Source organism: Trichosurus vulpecula, chromosome 5 (genome assembly GCF_011100635.1).
Source record: "Trichosurus vulpecula isolate mTriVul1 chromosome 5, mTriVul1.pri, whole genome shotgun sequence".
Taxonomy (NCBI): domain Eukaryota; kingdom Metazoa; phylum Chordata; class Mammalia; order Diprotodontia; family Phalangeridae; genus Trichosurus; species Trichosurus vulpecula.
Window position 1 is genome coordinate 7898463 of NC_050577.1, and position 24747 is coordinate 7923209.

The following is a 24747-nucleotide window of genomic DNA, read 5'->3' on the forward strand; positions in this document are numbered from 1 at the left end:
AGGGAAGGGAATCAGGGGATGGGGAAATAGAGATTTATATAATGCTTACCATGCATCAGGCACTGTGCTAAGCACTTTTTACAATGGTTCTCTCATTCGATCCCCACAAAACCTGGTAAGGTAAGGTACTATTATCATTCCTATTTTACAGTTGAGGAAATTGAAACAAATAGAAGTAAAGTGACTTGCCATGGGTCACACAGTGGGTATCTGGAGTTAGATTTGAACTCATGTTTTCCTGACTCCAGGCCCAGTGCGCTAACCACTGAGCCACTATCTAACTGAAGATGACCAATGGAGGGAAGTCACTAGAACTAAGGGGGATTGGGAGAAGGAAACTTCCTTTAGAAGGTGGGATTTTATCTGGGCTAAATGAAGTAATCCATGGAAAGCAGGAGGGAGATGAGGAGAAAGAGAATTCTAGGCACAGGAGAATGCGCAGAGCTGAGACACGGAGGGTCTTGTCAGAGGAATGATAAGGATACATGTGAATTTAGATGACAGAGTAAGCATGTGAAAGGAAGGCATTAAGAAACCTGCAAGCGGGGAGGGGTAAGTTATAGAGAGCTTTAAACACCAAAGAGAGGGTCTTTGTGATCCTGAAGGCAGTAGGGAGCCCCTTAAGAAGAGGGGTCAGATCTGCCCTTTAGGTAGGGAAAGACTGAAGGCAGGGACAATGAAGAGGAGGTCGTTGTCATGGTCTTGGAAGCAGAGGGGGCAGGGAGGAAAGCCTGACTGAGGGAACTGATGCCAGAAAGATTCATGGGATTAGAAAGGCCTTGAAGGACAGGTCAAATTTAGAAAGGCAGGGGAAGGAGGGGCCACCTTTATAGTGGAGCGAACAATGTGGCTGGAGCTGAGAATAAACTCAGCAGGGACTGGGAGAGAAGGCCTTGCACCACTGACTTGTCTGTGAATGAGTGATCTCTGAGGCTGGTGAATCCTCCCATGATTATTTTCATGTTGCTTCAACCGGAATTCTCTGGGGGAAAAGCTGGATCCAGACTTTCCTTGCTCAGTTCCAACTGACAGCGTCTGGCCCCACATCCTTCTTTCTCACTGCCTGACCAGCCCAGGGGAAAGACACCATCACGTATACCTGGGCCTTTAAGCTACATCCAATTTCTTTCTATGGTGGGCTTTCCAGGGCTGTTCTGTAACCTCTCTGAGCCAAGCAGCCGCACAGAACTTACCAAGTGACTCACAGCCAGGCTGGGTTATGAGTGTGTTGGGGCAGTAAGTTCTCACAGGGGGAGGTCTACTTTCCAACATAGGGGCTCCTTTCTGTATGTGCATAATGATTGTCTACCCAGTCAACTTTTAAATCTGAATAAGGCCTCGTTTTCTGGTAAGGTCAGGGGGTGGGGAGCCAGAGTGCAGAGAGTTCTGGGTCCACAGAGAGGTTTCACAGCATGCAGGGTGGTACCATGGACTCTTAGCCAGCCCCAAGCAGAGGCTGGATAACTATCTGTCAAGAATGCTGTTGGAGGAGAGGAGGGGAGGGGCAAATCCTTGCCAGGCCCAGGTGGGGTGGGTTGGCTTCTGATGAAGTCTACTATGAGCCTCTGGGTCTGGTGTAGGTATGACCACGGCGGCCTCCTCTTCCTCTTCATGGGGAACTCAGTGACCAGTTTCTCTTCTTCTCTGTAGGATCCATGGCCAAGTCAGGGGGCTAGTTCACAGGTGCAGACTTGGGGATGGGGGTGAGCAGAAGTCAAAAGTATGGATAAGAATGCTAAAAGGAATGGGGGAGAGCTTGGACACCGACGACTGGGATTGGCAAGAGGAAGAGGGGCTAGATGTTAAGGGCTGTTAAGGGTCCCCTGAACTTGTCTTTTTGAGTTGCCATATTTTCCAGACACACTGGACTCCAGACCATGCAGGAGGCACTGAAGGTATCCAGGACGAAGCCCTCTTGAGATGATATAATTTGGACTCCCTGTGTGTCCTTGAGTCTGTGCCAGGCTGGGACCCTCTGATCTTCATAGTCTAGCTGTTCCCAAGGGAAAAGAAGGTGGCTTTTCCCATCCCCTCGCTCCTGCCCTTTGGGAGCGGATGCTGCCCATTTCCCCTTCCATGCCACACACCTTCCTGTTCTCTCCTTTTCTTGTCCTGTCATCAATATGCAAACTTACCTAAGGACTGAGAACCCTTTGGGTCCCACATGCATGTTTGTTTCTCTTATAATAAACACAGAAGGAAGAAAAGGCTCATCAGAGAATTGCCCAGGAAAATACCAAGGACTGGATGCCGGGGGAGGAGAGGGCATCAGAAGTGACTTTCTGGTCCATGACATTAAGCCCCTTGACTGGAAGCTCTGTGAGGGCAGGGACCATGTCTTACATCATCTGTGTCTCTCTCCTGACCCTCTATCCCTACCCAGAACAGGGCTTTACACACAGTAAGAATTTAATCAGTCTTTCTTCGATGAACTGAATAAAAGGATCCCCTGTTAGGGAGCTCTTTGAGGGCAGAGGCTTGTCTTTCTCTGTAGCCCCAGTTTTAACAGAGCACTGGTCACACAGTAGGTGCTTACTCCAAGCTTGTTGACTGAATCCCTGGGGAGAAGCTCCTCCTTTTGTTTAGAACATGTTTAGAAGTGAAGGTGAAGGAAAAATCACAGAGGGCAAGGAGTGACTGAGAATGAAACCCGAGCCTTTAGTCCTGACATCATTGGCATTAGAGCCCCTGGTAAATTAATGCTACATTTCAATTTAATGAATCAAAATGCACGCTCCCCAAAATAATAATTAAATCATCCAACTAGAGAGACTCCACAGAGCACTGTGGCTCCTGGGAGGGAGCTGTATTCAGTTAGATTCCGGCCTTGAATCTCATCTCTGACATATCCTAATTTGGTGAGACCTTAGGGAAGTTATTGGATCTCTCAGAGACTCAGTTTTCTCATCTGTGGACAGTAACATCTTGAGTCCCACAATAACATATGTAAAGTATTGTGTATGTATTTTGTAATGTGCTATATAGGTGTCATTTAATTTTATTTTCTTCCTCTCTGTCTCTCTCTCTGTCTCTTTCTGTGTCTCTGTCTGTCTGTCTGTCTGTCTCTATCTCTGTGTCTGTGTCTCTCAATCTCATATAGTAACAGGGGCAGTCTCTAAAAAGTCAGAAATAAAAACAATATAATTCCAAAGATGGGGGTGTCTATAGGATAAGAGGAGTCAGAGCTGAGTGGACAGGGATGAAAACATGGCGACCTTCTAAGGATCATGGAGAAAAAAAAAAAAGAAAGCAATTCCAAAGTCCCAAAGGGTTCCATCTTCTTCAGTCAGGCTGAATACTAAAACCAAGAACCCTATTTGTATCTTCATGTTAGAAATTCCCTTTTAACCACCCATAACTGAGAATAATGAAAAAGCCTATTTTCATAATAGTTTGAGGATAATTCCAAGTATAAATATAATTAGATACTGAGTAATAGCTTAAAATGTGTGAAGAAAATATATTTATCTTTAAAATATACTTCATTACATTCTAAAATGCATGTTACAGTGTGTTGTTCTCATCATCCTCTGTGTTTGTCTAGCAAATTTCTGAGAATCCACTCCCCGCCTCCCCCCCTCTCCCCCACCATCACTCCCAGAGCAATATCTGTGTTGATTTAGCTGAGACAGTTCCCTCTATTGTTTTCTCTTGACAATAATAGGACCAGAGCCTCCTTTAGGCATGGGACAGATGCCAGCCTGCCAACCACACAAGTCCAGAGAAGCCACTGGAGTGATATTACTCAGAAGGCCTGTCTACACTGACTTCTGTCAACAAAAAAGACTCAAATATGTTTGGAGAAATGACATATGAAACCTGTGAGGGCTGAGAGAGTGGCAGCTCCAGGGTATTTGGTTTGAAGCAGATTCTGATCAGCTTTTGCACAGAGAAGTGGCCTTTAGATCTCAAAGTCTTTCCCTTGGGGCCTTAGGAAGTTTGGCCTAACTCTTCCCCACCAGGAGCTCCCAACTAGCTCCAATACATCAAGGAATCAATTTTCTCACCTATAAAATGAGGGGGCTGGTCTAGAGGACCTCGAAAGAGCCTTCCATGTGCCTTTGCTCCTCTATGAGATGCCCCATTGAGGAGACCCCCAGGGACACATTGATGAGTGTCCTCCTCCCCGCATTTCCCATTGCCCAGGGAGCCTGCAGGGCATCTGCTGGCCCATGATTATTGTTTATTCTACTCACTGTGATCTGACACCAAACACAGTGAAGTCCAGTCAGGCCTTGGTAGCATTTGACATTTTTATGACACTTGTCACACTTGGTTGGGCAGTTGCCTTCAACCCAGTAATGGTGCATGACCTAGAATGAAACAATGGGCAGGGGTTACAAGACAGTAAATTCTTTGACAGTAAGCCATTGACTGATTAATGGTATGTGACTCAGGAGGGAACAAGACAAGTAGGAATAAGATGGCAAACCTTGCCTTGTCAGTGACCCAGGAATGGCACATGAAATAGGATGGAACAACAAGAACAAGACAGAGACAATGGACCCTGAGCCTGGACATTGAGCCATTAACGATGTGTGACCGAGGATGGAAGCGGATGAGCAGAAACAAGATGGCGGGGCCAGAAGCCCAGACAGACACAGCACTCACGTCTGTGTTCTTTTTGGACTTCACATAGGTCTTGATGCAAGAAGGAGGCGCTCTTGCCACACATCGCTCGTGGACTGTGTACTTGCAAACTGAAAGGAAGCACATGGATAAACAATGATTACTCCTCTTCCTGATCAGGTTTTTCTAGAGAAAGGATGGCCTTAGCAGGGCCTCCTCATTCCATACCCATCGCCGTCTAATCAATTCAATCAGTCTCAGCAGGGATAAGCTAAAGGAGACTGGTTTTTGCCATGAGATACAAAAGGCCAATTAGCACAGGAAATATTCTGCATGGGAAAAGCCACGATGACTCCATCATGGCATAGCAGGAAATGCTTAATTAAATCAGTCCTCACTAAAATTTTTCACAATAACTCTCAAATGACTAAAATATTAAAGAAAAATTGATGACTGCCAAATGGCTTAGTGTCATTTACTCATCAGAAGAAAATCTACATTTTCCTAACTATAGGCTAGGGGAGCAGCTGGCCAGCTTGGAAATCAGGCCCCAGAAGTTGACGCTAAGCTGTTTATTGATTTATTCCAACCTTAAATGCTGTTTTTTCTCCGCCCCTACCCCTGCCCCTAGAGAGCAGTGGGTATCTTTCAGGCCAACCCAATGTGAGCCCTGATTCTGTCTCTCCAGAAAATATTTTCCTTTGCTAAACCACATGTTTTGTTTGATAAACTTGTCTGAAAATTGAAGAAAAAATATATGAAGAGAATGAAAATGTCAGGAAAATAATCAAATGTATTATAACTCAGCACCTTCTCCAATTCGTTTGTATGTTTAGATTCTTAAAGAAATTTAGCTTAATACAAATATGTTCATGTGACAAAATAAAGTTATGCGTCTAACAACACTGAATATATGAAAATATGGGGGAGGAGGAACCCAATTAAATTTAAGAGGGAAAGATGGTATATTACAAAAGAAAGACTCCTAAATTTGGGTCCAAATGCCTCAGACTGAAAACCTGGCTTTTCTACCTACTGTCTGGGTGACCTGGGGCAGGTCAATTCCCATTCTCACCTGTGTAATAATGAGGGGATGGAATCAGATGAACCAAGGCTCCCTCCCCTCAAAGGTTACAATTCTACTCCTGATTTCTTTTTTCCATTATTAAGAAACCAACAGCATCATCCCAAGCTATATTTCTTCTATCGTCAAGGTATTTCAGCCAAAGAACTCATTTATATGATGCTGTTAACTTCTCAGAGAAAGATGGAGCAAATGTTCTCTGTGGCAGAGTCCCAGATCCCAGGTCAGGAGATTCGATTTCAGATCCTGCCTCTGACATCATTTCCACTTTGGTCTTGGACAAGCCATTTACCCACCTGGGCCTCAGTTTCCTCATATGTAAAATGAGGGGGTTGGATTGTGTCCCTTCCCATCAAGACCTTGGATCTTATGAACCTCAGTAACCATTGAATTCGACCCATACACAAAAAGGAATTGTTTTATAATGTACTCAACAAAAGATCAGCCTCCTGCTCTGCTTGAAGGCCTCTGATGAGGGGTAATCTATCACACCCCTCCCCTCCATACTGAGATGACTTGAGGTGGTAGCAAGATTCTCCTAACATTGAGCCTCAGATGTGCCTCTCTAAAACTGCCACCCATCATTTCTACTTCTGTCCTGTGGGGCCAAGCAGAATAAAGTCTCTCTTCCATAGGACAGCCCTTTAAATCCTTAAAGACACAATTATGCCTCCCCACCCCTGCTCTGAATGTTCTCTACTCCCTACTCAACACCCCCAGTTTCTTCAAGCAATGCTCAGATGGTGTGGGCTCAAAGCCTTTCTTCCTTCTGCTCACCACAGATATTTCCTAACTTACCCAAAGCCCTAAACTGTGGCATACAGAAGTGATCACAACACTCCATGTGACATCACGTCAGGGTGGGTACATCGGCACTCCCACCTCTTCCTTTCCTCTCCCAGTGCAGCCAGAGAGATCAGTCATTTTGGAGCTATGACATCACACAGCTGATTAATGTGAACTCACAATCTGCTAAAACCCTGAGATGTTCATTAAGACAAACTGCTGTCCAATCATGCATCCCTTGCCTTGCACTTGTGAAGTCGATTCCCTGAACCCAAAAGCAAAACATTCTATTTATCGTTATCAAAATCACCTTATTAAATTCATCCCACCACCCTCTGCTGGCAAGCTCTCTTTATACCCTTACTCTGTAACTTAATATCTTCTCTCTCCCTCCTAGTTTGGTGTCATCTGAACACTGGATGAGCAAGCTACCTCCTGGAGGTCTATCTCCAAGCTCTTGATGAAATGTGAAGCAGCAGAGGGCCAAGAACAGAAGCCTGGGAAGCTCTGCTGGAGATCTCCTTCAGAACTGACATCAAGTCATTAATAAATAAACTCTTTTTGAGTCAGATCAGACAAACAGCTCCAAATAGCACTGGTTAGATTTGCATATGGCCCACATTTCTTCATACTTGCCACCAAAATACTATGAGATATTTTACTGAACTATTTGTTAAAATTTAAGTTAAATCTAATGTAGGTTAAAATCTAAGTAAACTATATCTACAGTTTCGATCTAGACATTTGGTCTACACCCTTGATGTTGGAAAACTTGTCAAAAATAGCATGAATGGGGCAAGGCCTGTCCTTGATGAAGCTGTAATGGTTCTCAATGATAATTGCTTCCTTTTCTAGGACATCACAAACCAGCTGGACTGAGGCTTGCCAGTGGTGGCCCAACTTAAGCAAGATGATCAGAAGACATGGAAGTCAATTTCCTGAACCTAAGGCATTGGGATACACATTACAAAGCCCACCCATTGTCTGACCTTCCCAAGGTTTTTTTATCTCCTTATGCTGCCAAATAAGTTAAATAATTCTACTCTTCATTAATTCTGATTCAAGTAGATTCTTTTTTGACATTAAGGGAAAATTTTTACCTATACAGCAACCCATAAGAAGATCACCATAAACCAACTCAACCAACCTACTCACCAGGTATGGAGGATATAACAATTAAATAGAGTATGATACCTGTCCTCAGAGTTGATCAGTCAATCAGAGATGGACATAAGCCAGTAGGTGAGAGAAAAGTACAAATTATGCTAAAGTAGAAAGGGAAAGCAAGAGCAAAAATGAACCTTCTCTGGCTACCAAGGAATCTTACTTACCACTGGATTCTCTGTTCAGTTATACATTGGACTAAATGTTCTCTGAGTCCCTCCCAACTCAGATTCTGTGAGTGTGTGGAATGAAGGAGCATTTCACTATCCCCTGCCTGACTCTAAGACAAAGGAAGGAAAGAAGGAAGGAAGGAAGCAAATAAAAATGGCAGTATTTGGGTTCTATGGAATGATTTCCATTTATAGCCCTGTTCATGACAGATATTTCACAGTGTCTCAGAGATGGAAAATACCTGAAAGACCACCTAGTACAATTCACAGCAGAACCACAATCCTCTTGACAAAGTCTCCCACAAATGGCCACCCACCCTTTGAACACTTATTAAATATTTGTGGGACTGAAGAGAATCAAGGGACAATGAACACTTGGGCTTATGAAGCTTAGAACTCTATATGATCTGTCTTTGAATTTCCTGCTAAAGGTCACACTGATCCATTCCAGTTAGAGTTTCACAATATTTTGGTTCTTTGTTATGTGTTCATTCTCAGCTTACCACCCTCTAATTGATCTCATTTCAGACTGGAGGAATAGACGCGGCTAGAATAGAAATGGAAAGAGAAGGGTGGAGGCCGTGTGTGTGTGTGTGTGTGTGTGTGTGTGTGTGTGTGTGTGTAAAATATGGTTAAGTGAAACTGCTATTTCTGAATATTCCAAAATGAATGCTGATGCGATCACAGAATCAGAGCCAAAGGCTCACTGAAGCTGTAGCGCAGAGCAGGGGAGGAAGAGCGATGACCCGACCAGGTACAGCAGGAACAGCATTCCACTTTCAGCAATGTAAGGAGATTCGGATGGGGGGAAGGAGCAGTATGTAAGCGTTCCACATGAGCAGGAGTCAAAGTAACCAGGATCAATACAAGAAAGGAAAAAGGTGTTGCTATCCTCATAACACCCTGAAGGAGAGCTGAAGACCAGAGGGACGATGCCCTTTGTACAAACGAAAAATAAAATTCTTCTTTATGGAAAGACAGCAGTTTCAGGATAACCTTGGTCACTCCTCCCAAAGCAGGAAGGAGAGCCATGGACAAGGGGAAAGAGCAGAAGGCTGGAGGAATTTGATCCTAAGCTGCCATGCTATATGAATCAAGGAACCAGGAACATGCCACTTGGACATAAGTTGGACTTCCTACAGAGGAAGCTGTTTAATGAGAGAAGATCCTCAGGACTTCTGGTCTCCTTCAATCTTTTGAGCCTTTTCATTATCCTTTTTATGTAGATCTGAGTGACCCATAGATACATTTTTTTCATTAATTGATATTTATTTAAAAAAATAAGAGATACTAGGGACGTATATGAAGAGCCAAACAACACAGTTGTACTCAGTTCCCTCAGCTCCCACCCTAGTCTGGTCACAGAGAGCAGAATTATAGACTTCAACCAATCAATCAATAAAAATTGACTAAGCACCTACTATGTGCCAGGAATATATGCCACCATCACAAAACAAGCAAACTTTCACAGTTTTAGGTTTAGGCCAATTTAATTCAGGTGAAATCAAAAGACAAAGTCACTAAATGGCCATCACGAGCAAAGCCTAATGCCAAGTCCTAGTGAAGGATGGGACCAGAGGGTCCAGGGACAGGGAGGTGATATCCACTCCCTGAGGCCCAGGTTAGACAACATCAGAAGCACTAGATTCATTTCCAGGCTCTATATTTTAGGAACAATGATGGTAATCTGGAAAGCAGAGCACCACAGGAGGTCAACCAAAGTGAGAAATGCCTGGAGCCCCCACCATGGGGATAAGCTGAAGGAACTGGGGCATTGATAATGAATTAGAGAAGATGCCTGTGTGTAGGGTGGGTATAATGGTGGTCTTCAAGTAATGGCTGGGCTACTTTGTGAGAGATGGGGCAGAGTGAGTCAGGTACAAAGAGGGCCTTTGACGCTCAGGAAAATATACCTAGGAAAGAGGATCAGGTGTCCTTGGGAAGGAGCAGGGGCCCACTCATTAGAAGATTTCTGGCCAAAGCCGGATGAGCCCATATTTGCATAGAAGAGAAGATTCCTGTTCAGCTACAGGTTGGAAGAGGTCACCACTGAGGCCTCTTCTAACTCTCAAATTGGATCATTTTGTATTTGGAGTAAGAAGAACTGTCTTTAAACCCCAAGTAACATTGTGACCTTGGGGAAATTACCTCACATTGATAGAGAACTTTAAGATTGCTGCATACTTTATATGTGTTATCTTATTGGGTCTCCACAACAACCCTGGGAGGCAGGTGCTACCAGCATCCACCTTTTAGAATTGAAGTTAAGTAATTGAGCCCAGGGGCACATAGCTAATGAGTATTCAAGGCTTCCTGGCTCCCCTTTGCACTGAACCTCCAAGTGCCACCAGCTTCTGGTTCATACTAGAAGTCTTCATTTCTTCCTTTGCCAAATTAGGAAGTTGGACTAAATTATGTATTTATTCTGTTGGATCTGAATCTAGGAACCAACATATGAATGTTTAACAAGGTTGAAATAAAGGATAGTATCATGCCATAAAATATAATGAATATGAAGACTTGAAAAAAACTGGAGAAGAATTTTGTGAACTGATACAGAGCAAAGAAAATAGAATCATGGGAATATTTTATACAGCAATCATGATAGTGTAAAAGAAAATAATATTGAAAGGCATCAGAATTCTGACGAAGGTGATAATCATGACCTCAAAGGACCGACAGTGAAGTATGCTTCTGGTCTCTGGGTAAAGAGGTGGCAGAGTATAGATTATGACTAGGGAATGCTTTTGTAAGCATGTCCAATGCAATAATTTATTTTGCTTTCCTTCATTTCTTTGTAACAAGGAGTGCTTCTCTTGCCCAACATGGTGGGGAGGGATTTATCGGGGAAAGACAGTAATGTTTAATCCATAAAAAGATCAGTTAGCTATCTTTAAAAACAGGATTAAAGGTGATGACTTTTTAATCGTAGTAATTCATAAACCCTGTACACCAAAGCTCACTCACAGGACTTCAATCTTTGCAAGTGCAGGATGTGTCCTGCTGATGGAAACACCAATCATTGAAATATTGAAGAAAAATCACATCCCTGTCACTGCTGGCAAACCCAAGTGGAGCTACCCCAAACCCTGCTTCAACAAAAGCTCCTGTCACTAACACACTTCCCACAACTCATGAACTGCTGATTCTTTGAATCCTTCATGTGATGTCTTTACTTCTACCTAAGAGAAAGCATTTTAAATGACTAGACCTTGACCCTCATTTGAGGGTGGTGTTTCTTTATAACAATCCACAAAAGCAAAGAGGACTCCAGCATTCTATCCATGAGGTCATCCTACCTCTCCCATGACCATGTCTTCCTAGTCCCCTGTATATTTGTATATTTTTTTAAAAAATTCTATACAGATGATAATGAAAAGATATTTTAAAAAGAGAGAGAGAAAGAAGGTCTGTAAACACCAGCAAATAGTTTAAAAAAGCCAAATGAAACACCAAGCCCACCCAGTCTGTGAAAGGTCTACCACATGAACAGTTAGTGGAAGTCACTGAGATGTTCCAGAGGAGAAAACAGGCATCATGGGAGAATGAGTGAAGGTGGCCATGACAGCAGTTGGCTGGCTTCGGGAACACCTTTCTCTGACATGCCTCTGGGGCAAAGGCAAATGTCCCAACACTCAAGAAGGGGGAACGTGGCCAGGCCTCCACTCTCCAGGCCATTCATTTCCACTGCTGCCTTGGGACAGGGCAGGCTCAGCTGCAGGGGTGGATTCCCAGCATAAGAGCGTAAGACTTGGAGGGCCTCATTGTACTGATGAGATTTCCCAGGTAGAAAGGGTGAGCCAGGGCTGAAGAAGTGGGGCACAGACCCCTCCTGTATACTTATCCCCAGACTCACAGGAGCAGCACAGGCCCTGCTTCCCCACACCGATGAGCATGTTCAAGCAGAGATTGCAGTACGCTGGCTTGTTAAAATGCTTCAGTCGCCAAACGTGCTGTCCATCATCCTTCACATTCTGTACGGGGCATAAAAGAAACAGATTTCACTTAGTGAAATAAACAGCAAAATATACAAGTGCCAATAAAATTCTGAGCTTGACTGAACCAAGCATCAGAAGACAATCTGCTCCTTTGTCGGTGATCACCATGGGCTTTAGAAAAACACACAGGGAAGGGGAGCTTCATCATCTCTCTAGTTCCAGGCAGTGGGCTGGCTCTCTCACAATGGGACAAGTGTCCCTGGATGTCTCAGAGCGGTTCATGAGGGGAGAGCTAGGGAAGGAAAGGATCATCCTGAGCCCTGGCTTATCCTCAGTTCTTCCAGGAGCCCTCTCCTGATGTGTAAATAGGGACCACCCATGCATTTATCTCAGAAGTGCTTGTGGGAAAGCATGAGGACAAATCTCTTCCCCATGGAAAATGTCATATGACTTCAAACAATCACATTGAATACAATTCATCAGGAATTTTTATGCTCTGCTATGCCCAAGGCTTTGTGCCAGGCACTGGGGATAGTGACAGGTATCCAAAGCAAGCCTTGCCCTCAAGGACCTTACATTCTACAGGGTGGACACAACCAGTGCAGGGATAAGCAAATACACTCTGAAAAGTTAAGAGCCTTAATAACTAGAGGGATCAGAAAAGCATTTCCCCAGGAGGTGATGACCAATTCTAAGTGATCTGGTGGGAAGAACATTGCTTCTGGAATTAAAATGCCCACGTTCAAATCTTCCTTCAGACACTTAATACAGTAGTTACTTTGGACCACTCATTCACTGTACTGTTCTGTGCCCCAGTTTCCTCTCCTGCAAAATGAAAGGACTGGACTAGGTAACCTCTAAAATTCCCTTCCAGCTCTAAATCTATGATCTTAAGATGCAGTTGGAGGGGAGCACGTTCCAAGCACAGGGGTTGGGCTGGGCAGTGGTACGGCAGCAAGGGTTGGCATTCTGCGGTAGGGAACCACAAGTCAGTCCGTTTGGCTGAAGGTACCATGTGCAGAGGGGAGTCATAGGAAATAAATGCCAACATGTCATCTGGGGGCAAGTCTGCCGAGAGATTCAAATAAGGGAGCAATGTGCATTTTCTTTTAGAGTTGGGGAGAACCCATGACGATTCCTGAGCAGAGGAATGATGTGGATAGACCATAATTTAGAAAGGTTATTTTTTGCAGCTTTGTGGAGAAAGATAGGAGGGAGAAGATCTTGAAACCTCGACACCAGTCCAGGTGGTTCTAATATTTTGAGCAAGAGGTAAATAGGGAATGGGGGGTTCTAGTGAATGGAGAGAAAGGAGCAGATGTGGGAGGTGAGAGAATAAAGGAGTCAGAACTCAAAAGATAAGAAAAGTGACTAAATAGGAAAGGTATTTAAATTCAGATTAAATAGCAATTGTAAAGGAAGCAATGGTTTTTAAAAGTGTGTATACTTTGTTTCCCAAGCTGCAAAATAATCAGCTAGGGTTTAATGATTTCTAAAGCATTAGGGAACACAGTTACTATAAAGGACATGTTCAAATTTGCCTGAGAGGAGGCATTTTAAATGGCCCCTGCCTTCCTCAGGGCCGTTCTGACTATTAACGCAGTGATAGCTCACACTTGTGAGCAACAGCTTTTAAAGTTGCAGAGCACTTCCAATCTATCATCTCATCGGAGTCTCTCAGGGGACCCTTTGGGGAGTAGCTGTAGGTGCTGGCCTTCTTTCATTGGCCAATGCACAAACGTGCTCAGAAAAGGCTAAGCAAACGCCAGCGAGGGTCAGAGCCAGAATTCCATCCCTGGTCTCCTTGACTCCAAATTGGCATGGTCTGTTCTCACTGGAATCCTGGCCTACAGACTACAGTATTAAGAAACTTTTCATTCGGTCAGGCATCGAGGCAGTGTAGAACAATGGAAAGATCTCTAGCTATGGAGCCAGAGGACCTGGGTTCCAATCCTGCATGTTTCATTTGCTACGTAGTCAAGTTACCTCTCTGAGCTTCAGTTTCTCACTTGTAAAATGAAGACGTTGGGCCAGATGGTCCCTTCTGACTCTATTATCAAGGAGCCCCGAGCTGTTTGACTTAACCCAAGCAGCCTGATTACTGATGACGAGCATATTAAATTTTTGTTTTTTTAGTAGAATGTGATGAAAACCAAAGAGAGGAATGATGCCAGCCATTCCTGGAGGTGCCTCCCAGAGTCTGATGAGGAGAGCTTGGCTAACCTCCTTCCTTCTCAGACTTTGGGGCTAAAGGAACTCTGGAGCCATACAGCCTGACCATTCCCAAATGTACCACAAGGCGATGAACAGAGTTAACACGTTGGCCAACCTCAGCTGAAGCACCGCGATCCTTTTCAAGGCCGTGTTTTCTGATAATGGTTGATCAGATATGTTAAAAATGAATGCCATTAACGGCTGATTTAGGATTAGATCATCTTGCACTTGATCTTAGGAGGGAATTTGTGGTACAGGTATCTAATCTTCTCATTTTGCAGATGGAGCAACCAAAGCACAGAAAAGCAGGGTGACTGGGAGGAAGCAGCTAAGCCGGAATTTCAACCCAGCTCTTCTAACTCCAAATCCAGAAGTCTTTGAGACACAGCACCATGTCATGGAAAGGATGCCAGAAGGCCAGGGGACCCCAGCTCCAGAACTTACATGTGACTCTTACTAGTCATGTGACCCTGGCCAAATTATTTATCTATGGGAACAACTCACTGTCCACATCTGTAAAATGGAGGCAGTGGTGTTAGGAGGTTGAGGTCCAAATGATATCACATGTGTACATAAAACACCATATAAATGTGACTACTCATAGTTATTATTTTGGTCTTTAGTCAATCACCTTTGAACACCTTCTTCCCCCTTCCCAGCAATGACTCACACTTGGTTTATCTTATTTATGTCTTGCAGAATGGTTAGTAAGGAAAAAGAACACACACACACACATACACACACACACACACACACACACACACACACACACACACACACCTCAATTATTCCCCCTTTGGAAAACTCAAAACCCAATCCAGCCCTCCTTTTTCTGGTTCTCACCAGGATTGGTACCAGCATACCTTGGAGGCAAGAGGACCCTCACAAACCGATTGAGAAAAAAAAAACAAACCAGCTCCCACCTGGTTGAGAAACAAGACTGGCAGCTGCCTCACTGCAGAGGGAGAGAAATTGTTCTTAAGGTGACATTTGGGAGCCATCGAAGAACAAACATGGCCCTTCTCCAGTCTCTGGAAGCTTCCAAAATAGCCCCAGCAGCTATTTCTGGAGTCCATCCTGTCTTTATTGAGTCCTCTGATTGCTCTCACTTTTATGCCATGAACAAAGCTCTTGGCAGATCTCATTTCCATCCATATACTTTTCCCACTGATTATATTTCTGAGGAAAATCTCTCCCGTAAGAAACATTTTAAACAATGTAAAACCTACTGGGAGAAGATTGCTTTTTTCTGATATGTGTCTACATAAACTTAAAAAGAAACTTTATGGGCTGTAAAAGCAAGAACCCAAAACACATTGCTCTTTGGCAATGAAATGTAGGTGGCAGAGAATCACTGTCACCGTATCCTTTTCTTACGTATCGCTTCTACTTGAATGTCCATTCCATGGGCGTACACCTCAGCTGTGTGAGTGGGGCACATATGGCTCCCTTAAATGGCATTTCCCTCATCAACAAAACAAACCAGTCTTAATGTGGGAGTTCTGTCAATCAGAACCCTCAGCCTCGTGGCAGGAGCAGCCAAGCTACAAACCCACTTCATAAATATCACCCACTTTTCCAAAATATCAAATTCAGAGGTTCCCAAGGACTCTGACAGGGACCCTCCCCAGATTCAGCCATGAGAACGACAAAGCTAATGATCACATGCGCACACGTACGTGTATAACACTCCAAGGTCTACAAAACCCTTTACACGTATGACCTAAACTGATCTTTATGAGTGCCCCTCAAGGTAGGTATTATTGGCATCCCCTTTTTACAGATGAGGAAACAGAGACCCAGGAGGTTTGAAGTAACTTTTTCAGGAATGTATAGGTGACAAACGGCTGAGGTGGGATTTAAACTCATGCCTTCTTGACTTCAAGCCAGCGTTCTATCTACTAGAAAACAACATCGCCACCCTATCTGAGGAAAGAAATGTGACAAAGTAGAAAGAGCCCTGACTCTAGGGACAGAGCATCTGGTGTAGCCTCTGACTAGCTGCCTGTCTTTGGGCAAATGATTTAGTTTCTCTGGGGTGGCTTGCCTCATCTGTAATATATCTGGTTATTGCCCTTCCAGCTCTAGACCTGTGCTCCTGAGAGTATGGATGCTCCTTCTTTCAAAGGAGACTATTGAAAGCAGACTCTGGTGACTCCTTGGGAGCACCCATCACCCATCACTCCCTAGGGTGTGCGTGACTCATATTGGTTACCTTCTTTAGGCTCTACCTTTGGGGAAAGAAGATCTCACCATTTTGCATAAATAGTTTTGGTCACGAAGGCAAGTCCATCTATCTACAGAAATGGCCAAGGGACCAAAGAAATGATTGTTGTTTGGGGAAGGGCTGTGAGCTATTGTGAAAATGTGGGTCTGGAATAGCAGTAATACTATCAGCTGACATTTCCGTAGTGCTTTGACAAGTTCAAGTACTTTCTTCTCAACAACCTTGTGAGATGGTTCCTGTAAGCAGCATTACCACCACTCCACTATATGGAGAAAAATGAGCCAAATGACTTCCCCAGGGCTTCATGGTAGAGCAGGAGGCAAAGCCAAGATTCAGGCCCAGTCTTCTGCCCTAAATTCATTCCTTGTCCACTTAGTAACCTTGAGTCCTTGCCCTTTGGTATTTCCATTTCTCCTCTTTCTAAGAGAGAATACTCTTCGTCCTTTCCTAGGCTGTCCTCTGAGCTGTCATGACACAATGCCTGAAAAGGTCATTCAGCCACCTTAGATGAGAGCCCCTAAATAAGTCATGGTGATGGTCACACTCTAGGCCACGGTTGGGGAACCTGTGGCCTTGAGGCCACATGTTGCCATCTACATCCTTGGATGTGGCCTTTTGATTGAGTTCAAGTTTTACAGAAGGATTAAATTCTTTTATTAAGGGGATTTTTTCTGTGAAGTTTGGACTAAGTCAAAGGGCCTCACTGGAGGACCTAGAAAGCCATGTGTGACCATGAAGCTGCAGTTTCCCCACACCTGCTCTAGACTCATGGCTAAGCTTGAAATACTAGCACACCCCTCATCCTGGCCGAAATCTTTCCATGAACATCTTGGTAATTTATAGATAATATAAGCACATTGAACATCAAAGGAATACTCTTACTCAGTATTGCAGAATATTGCTTTGGTGACCCATCATAGGCAGAACATGAAGCAGCATCTCACCCTTCCCTAGGCCTCTTCTTTTTGCACAAAAGCACAGAAGGTCCATCCTCCATTAGAAAGGAGGGAGGGCCTTGTTTCTTTGCTGAAAACCTTCCTTCATTAGTCATACTCTACGCATATGGAGTTGAACAAAAAGAAACTTGGTACATATAGAGTCAGTATTTGAGTCAAGAAGAACCAGGCTCCAACTCTACCTTCTAGCTGTGTCACCTTAGGCAAGGTTGCCTGGGACAGCTCCCTAAGGACAGAAATTACACACCAGGGAATAAATTTCTATGCAGCAACAAACACAGTGCAATTTATCATAGCTCCTGACACTTAGTAGGCTCTTAATCAGTGTTTGATGAATAAACATTCATTGAACTGACATAACTATAGATCTGTATGATGGAGATGGTGAGGACATCAAGAGTCTTGGACCTGGAGTTGAAAGAGCTGGTATGATCATCAAGTTACTTCACTTGTGTGAGGTGAAGGGGAGGGTTGGATCGAGTCAGAGGATATGATTCCAAATCCTGACTCTGTCACTACCTTCCCATGGGACTCTGGGCAAACCATTTCCCTTCTCTGGTGAGGGCTCAGTTTCTTCATCTGTAAAAAGAGAGGATGAGACCATCTCTGTGGTCTTTCTGTCTTTCCGTCTTTCATCAAATGGTCCTTAGCTTTCTCGAATGTAAAATGCCAAGTCAGACCTGGCCTGTGTGTCCCACAGGATTGCTGTGAGAAACAGAAGAAACCTGTTATCAACATGGTCACTGCTTCCTACTCTGCATTTAATCTCTGTCCTTTTACTTTCAATATGAATAAAACAAAATAAAGAAGAAATGCAAAATCTTCCTAAAGAAGACAATTCTACACAGAGACAAGACCAAGACTTTCCATGAAGCCATGCAGACTGAGGGGGAAGACTTGGAAGGAATGGCCAACCCAGTAGTCCTGAGAGGCAAGTAATTGAGCATAATGAGCTCCGTTATTCCAAATGAGAAACCTGAGACCCAGAGGAGATACATAGTTGACCTAACGTGACACCAAAAGTAAGGGACACAAAGACAGCAATCTAAGTCTTCTGACTCTCTCCAGGAGAAGTAAAGAATCTTGGCTCTGGAGTCCCAAGACTTGGGTTCTCATGACCCCTGGGTCACTAAGTACCTTTGCAATAGCCGACTAGTCTTTAGAGAGTTTTTGGAGAGGGGACTCTAGCTCAGAGTTGAGTACGTATGGATGAATTTGAATTCCACCTCTGAGATTCTATTAGTCTATCACATAAAGAACCAAGGCGTTGGGCCAGTTCCATTACAGGTCTAGATATATAAAGTCGGATTTTTCCAAAGCAACATCTGATTTGATAGATGAATTTCTGTTTTGTTGATTACTCTGAATTTCAGAAATTTTCAATTACAAAGCAATCATAAGGAAATTGGAGACAAGCGGTTTTATTATTCAGGTGCTAAAAACTAAGAGCGATCACCTCGAGCTGAGGTGGGGAAACATCCCCCTATAACTGAAAAAAACTGGCCAAGATTCTTCCAGGGAGATTTAAGAAATTAGCATAAATATCTTGGGCTATGGCCCACTTCCAACAGATTTCCACCAGCTCTTTCATTTATTTGAATGATGTTTTAAATTGAATGTCAGTGCCTTGAGGTCCTGAACTTTTGCTTTTGTTTTTCAACCTCCAAGACTTCCGAGATGCTTGGCACACAGGGATGCTTAATCAATGCTTCATGAATGAATAAATGATGTTTGGTTGTTGCAGCCACGTCTGACTCTTCGTGACCCCATTTAGTGTTTTCATGGCAGAGATACCGGAGGGGGGTGATATTTCCTTCTCCAGCTCATTTTACAGATGAGGAAGGTGAGGCAAACAGGGTGAAGTGACTTGTCCAGTGTCACCCAGCTAGGAAGTGTTTGAGTCTGAATTTGAGCTCAAGGAGATGGTCTTCCTGACTCTGGGCCCAGGGCTCTGTGCACTATGGCGCCACCTAGCAGCCTAACGAATGATAGCACAAGACAATGAATACTGTTGCAGGATAGAATGTTTTAAATCATCTCTTTTGCTGTTGTTGTTGTTGAACTAAGATATTGAAAAATGCTCATTTAACTTATAAACATGTAATAAAATAATAAAGATATAGGCTCTTATTCTGCCGGAGGGGAGGGGTCGAAGAAGAAACTGAGTGGTCGCAGGTGAACATGAAGCATTCATTGTTCTGTCTGAGGATGGAGAACATTCACCCCAGAGTGTATTTTGTCATATTAGGACTTCTTCCTTGTTTAAGATTCCTTTGAGCATTTCTTCAAATTGAGCTGTTAGAGAGTTGGCTGATGGCATGGTGAGGCGGTGACATCTTGGGGACTTCTCTGTCTAAACTACAAATCCTGACATTTAGAACAAGGCTTCTAAGCCTTTGGTGGTGTGTGACCTGGATGCCTTTAGTAACCTAAGGAAGCTGATGGACCGCTTCTCAGAACCATGTTTTTAAATGCATAATACAAAATACAGAGGATTAAAAAAAGCAACCAAATGGATGGAAATGTAGTTATTAACAGAAGAAAAAAAAGTTTATGGACCCTAAGTGAAGAACCTCTAATTGAGAATAACATTAAATTAATTATAAAAAAAGTGTTTTTGGAAGACCTGTTCCTAAAACATACAGAAAATACAATAGAGATGTTATTTCTTCAACAGGAGGAAAAGTATTTATTTTCTAGGGACTGAGACAAAAATATGTAGAGAGGGAGAGGGGGGAAAGAGAGAGGAGGAGGAAAACAAAGAGGGAGGGAGAAACAGAGAGAAGGAGGGAGAGAGAGAGAGAGAAAGAGACAGAGAGAGACAGACACAGAGAGAATCAGAAACAGAGACAGACAAAGAGAGATATCATATATTAAATGCTTACTATTTGCCTCCCATTGGGCTAAGCTAAGCACTGAGGATAAGAATAAAAGCAAGGGAAGGAGACAGACCAGCCCTTAAGGAGCTTATAGCCTCCTAGGGGCAGACCTCATAGGAGTGGGGGCGGCAGGAGGGTGGGTAGGGAGAGAAGCTAGGCAGGAGCCAGCTTTGTGCAGAGATGGCTGGATCATCTCTTCAAAGCCCATGGCACAATTCTCAGAGCCCTGTCACCGAGTCTGTCTGCTCCTCGACCCTCCCTGAGAACAAAGCGGAAGGCTGGGGCCACAGAACCATCCAGATTGCCCAGAGATTGACTGTAGTCAGGCTAAGGCATCTGCCTTTCACATTGGATAAAAAAGGGCAGAGGGAGGAGGGAGTTAAAGGCCCAGACTTCATCTCATAGACTTTTGTTGCTGAACAAAAACACAGTGAGTAGGAAAGACTCTCATTTAGTAAAGTTTTCCTCTTACTTTATAAAAATGTCTTTTACTGTCTCTTTACTCCCTCCTCCTTTAGGTTAAAATGCATTACATGCAGGGGGGGGGGGCATTTAAAATCCACAAAATTTGATCCCCCCCTTCTTCATCAAATACTCATTGTGCTGGTCCAACCTGCCTGGTCCCCAGTACGTAATAGTCTGTCTCTCGTCTCTGGACCTTTGCCCAGGCTGTACCTCATCCGTAGAACACCCTCTATGACCCAAAATCCCTACTTCCCTTAAAGCATAGCTTAGGGGCTGCATCCTAAGATCGGGCTTCATGCTCTCCCCTCCCCACCCATGTGTCAGTGCTCTTGAACTTCTAGGGCATACACTTTGCGCCCCATCAGTTTACGTGTCCAATTCTCCCAGAAGAAATGAATGAGTCCCTAGAGTTGCCAGGTAGGACCAGCTTCCTCGTCATCTTGGTGACCCCAGAGCTTGGCACATCCGTCACAGCTTCTGGACCTGAGCTAATGCAGGTGACTTCTGTGCTTCAGGAGGCCTTCCCCAGTGAGAGGTCCTCAGATGTCAGAGGGTGCCTGTGGCCCACAGGCTATGTGTGCCTCTGCCCTCTGGGACTCTCTGTATGTCAGTGGCTAAATTGTCAAGTGATGTTCACCATGGCTGCGAGGAAAAGAAGGGGACCCCTGGAAGGGCTCAGGCGAGCCTCCCTTGGAGCCTGGGGTGGAGGCAGAATTGGCTCTTCCAGTATCACTTAGCCATAGGGAAAACCACTGTCCCTGGTCTTGCCAGGCCTTTAGGGCCCAGGTGTGTCCATGGATGGTGCGGCCCTGCCACCCAGTGGCTGCCTGTGAGACAGCAGGTATGAAGCCGCACCTTAGCTGGAGAAGAGCAGAATTGGAGGGAGGCATGCCTGGCCTCCATCTCCTCCACACCACAGAAAATGGAGCCACCACAGCAGGATGAGGATGCATCACAAGCCACACAAAACAACCCCGTGCATCATGCATCTCTGTCCAATCACCAATGAATCCTTCATTGGCATGCGTCTCTTAGCAAGCAGTGGAGAAAAAAAGCAATCCAACACAAAGCCCTAGCAGCATGAAGGCCACCCATCCGGAGCTTACCCTCAAGCCAGCCTGGGGCATGGGCAGCTCTCCAGGGAGAGCCCTGCTCCTTCCACTGCAGAGACTCCAGCACACTCCCAGATCCAGCCGAAGATGCGATGCCCCAGCTATCCCTGGATGGTTTTTTACTGTCATTGCTTACAAAACTTCCCCACCAAGCCAAAGTCTGTTTTGCTTTTGTGTGTGTTTTAGAGTGTTGCTAAACCCTTCCCACAAAACCTCGGTCACTCCAAGGCTCAGATTCACAATTGTTTTGCTGTTTCTAAACAAACAAAGACCAAAGTTTGTCTCCCTTCCCTTCTCTCTCTACACACACCCATCATCATTGTCTGCACCATCTCACTCTTTCTCTTATCTCTCTCACACTTTACAAAAGCTCAGAAGCTTTTTTACAAATCAAAGATTCTGCTGATCCTTCGCCAGAGCCTGATGACCCAACAACTATCTTTCCAGGTGTGGCGCCAACTTTAAAATTAAAGAAACAAAACAAGAAAAGGTTATAGTTTTGTGAGATCAGTCTTTTTTAAAGCTTTGTCTTGAAACTTTTCACCAAAAAGATGTTTATATTAATTCAATAATTTGTTTGTCACTCAGGCCACATACAAATCAAATGAGTAGTTGCAGCAGCATAGAGACCCTCAGACCAGAGGAGAAGGTGACCTAGGGCATCTCTGTTACAGAACTGGGACCACAGCCAGCAGCAGGATTGTTATTCCCTGGGGACATTTGCCAGTTTGGGATCCAATGACCTCAAGGCCATTTTTGCTAGTTTTATTTCTCTTTGAGGGTCACCTTTTACCCACACTGGAGTTGGGATTTTCTCTTGCCTCTTACCTGAATATTTCCACATTCCCTCCTGCCATATCAGGATTCCAGATAATGCGTAGAAAACACTTTCTAACTGTCCAGATCCATAGATACTGGAGCTGCTGTTGCTGGGGTGAAACAGTGAAGAAGGTTGGACTGATGGCCTTAAAGACTGAGGAAGGAAGAAATCTGATCACACTGTGAGGGTATATTTACATTTCTCCCAGAATCAGAGATTTGGGCGGAAGGCACCTCCAAGGCCATTAAGTGCAGTGTGAAGATCGTCAAGAATCCCTTCTGCATCGTCCTTGACTCTGAGGATTCCCGGCTGTCTTCCCAACAGGGGTCTGTCCATTCAGGCTTGAATCTGACGTTTCCATGCTGGGGCATCGCCTGCCCCAAGGAAGCCCTTTGTGCTGTGGACAGCTTCCATTTTGACCAAGTCCATCCCAACATCAATCCCCTTGCTCCTAGAGCAGAATTCAAATGTCTCTTCCTCTTTCCAGCTCTTTAAACACCTCAAGCAGCTCGCTGCCTTCCTCCCCTCACCCCCACAAGTCTTCTCCAGGCCCAACATCCTCAGTTTCTTCAACTAATTCCCCCTGCTCCAAACCAAGCAAGGTTGTAACTCAGCCAGGGTCACCAGAGCTTTGCCCCAAGGTGGGAAATTTTAAGGCAGAAACCAAAGTACAACACATGCTCTGTTGAGAAGAGCCAAAGAACGTGGGGGAAGTGGGAGCTCTGACACTGGCCAAGGAGTGGAGAGAAGGAGGTTTGGGTTCAGGGAGAACATGGGGTAAGCCCTCCAACTCAGGCTGATTGTTCTTTCCTTCTTGGGCCCATCCTGAAGCCCCTCACTTTGTTCCAGGCTCCTTCCTCCTCCCTTCCTGCTCCCACCCCCAGTGAGGGTGAATATTCCCAGTGCCTCTCTTCCTCCCCAGTACCAGGAAGGACAGAGCCTATTGTAGACCCTAAGGTTGGGCAGGGTAGCTCCCGAGGTCACAGCCACTTCTGACATTTCACTTCTGGGTCACTATGGTTATTTTCCATCTGAATTCTCTTAGGTTGGTCCCAATTACATCTTGTATAATTTTTCACATTATGAATTACTGATCTGAATGAGGAATTCATTTTATGTTTCTTTACTAAAGCTGGCATTGCTCCTCACAGTTCTGTTCAGATGGAAGGCCCCTGTAGTCCTTCTGCATTCTTTAGGACTCCTTCTAGCCCATCAAAGTTGTTCCTATTCTGGGGTTCCCAGCACTCATCAGACAACACAGGGGTGGGGGAGGAGACCCCCATGGGTCAAGCACCACTGCCCCACCGACTTCCTAGTCCTAGAGATCCCATAATCATGGATCCCCGTTTGAAACAGTTTGGCTAGCCCCTGGCTCATGGTGAGTTTGTGGTCCATTAGAACCCCCAGATCCTTTTCAGAAAAAAGGTCATCTAGAAGTGTTTCCTATCTTGTGGTTGTGCAGTTGGTCATTGAGCCAACACCTGAGACTTTACATTTTATGTATGTTCAAACCAAAGCCCTTTAATTGTGTGTCTGAATCGCAGTTCTCTAGACTGTGTGAAAGCCCGTTTGCATTGAGCAGAACCCAGGACTTGTAAGACACATGAGTCACAGTGACTAAGGAGCATCCATGGGGAAGGACTCAGCTCTGGGTGTGAACCAGGAGGTGGGAAGCCCTCCTTCCACACCAGCCTAACTGCTGCCAGGATCCCACTGATCCCCAACCTTCCTAACCAAGCCCCTGCCCTTCTCCTCCTAATGATGTCACTCCCCGTTTCCCTGCCCCTTGGAGGGAGCCCAGCGTGCCCACTCCCCTCCCACCCTCAGCCCCACTAGCCCCTGCCCAAAGGCTGTAGGCCTGGGTCCTCCTGTCCTCGAACACACATGAACACTCACACCACATGTCCAAATCCAGCCCCGCTTCCTAGCTGCGTGACTCTGGGCAAGCCGCTTAATCTCCCTCTGCCGCAGTTTCTCATCCATAAAATGGAAATCATTATAGCTTCCCCCTCACAGGGCTGTTGTGAAGGTCAAATGAGGCACTTGTAAATGCTTAATACAGGGCTGGGCACAGAGTAGGCACTTAATAAATGCCCTCCTTCCTTCCTTTCTCCCCATCTGCCAGGCTGTGGTGCCCCAAGGGCCTCTGAGTCTCACCCTCTACCCTGCTGCTAGACTATTCTTTGCAGGGCTTGCCCCTGCCCTGCCCCTGCCCCACCCCTTAGGATATAAGCTCCCTGGTGCAGGCAGAGAGGTGGATCTCCCTCTTCTCCTAGCTTCCCATTGCTTAGCACAGGGCTTTACTCTTAATGAGAGCCTGGTGGGTGGATACTTTTTATTCATTCAGTTTATTCAGTCGGTCA

General features: G+C 44.8%; 1 protein-coding gene across 1 annotated transcript in view; it reads right to left on the reverse strand.

Moving 5' to 3' along the window:
• LOC118850187 (diacylglycerol kinase beta-like) overlaps positions 1 to 24747 on the reverse strand; it is a 112193-nt gene that overhangs the window by 35097 nt on the left and 52349 nt on the right. Inside the window, exons 8-10 of the mRNA XM_036759406.1 lie at positions 11630 to 11747; positions 4612 to 4700; positions 4197 to 4313 (exon numbers count right to left, since the gene is read on the reverse strand). Of these exons, the coding sequence (XP_036615301.1) occupies positions 4197 to 4313; positions 4612 to 4700; positions 11630 to 11747 (324 nt within the window). The remainder of the gene's footprint in view (positions 1 to 4196; positions 4314 to 4611; positions 4701 to 11629; positions 11748 to 24747) is intronic.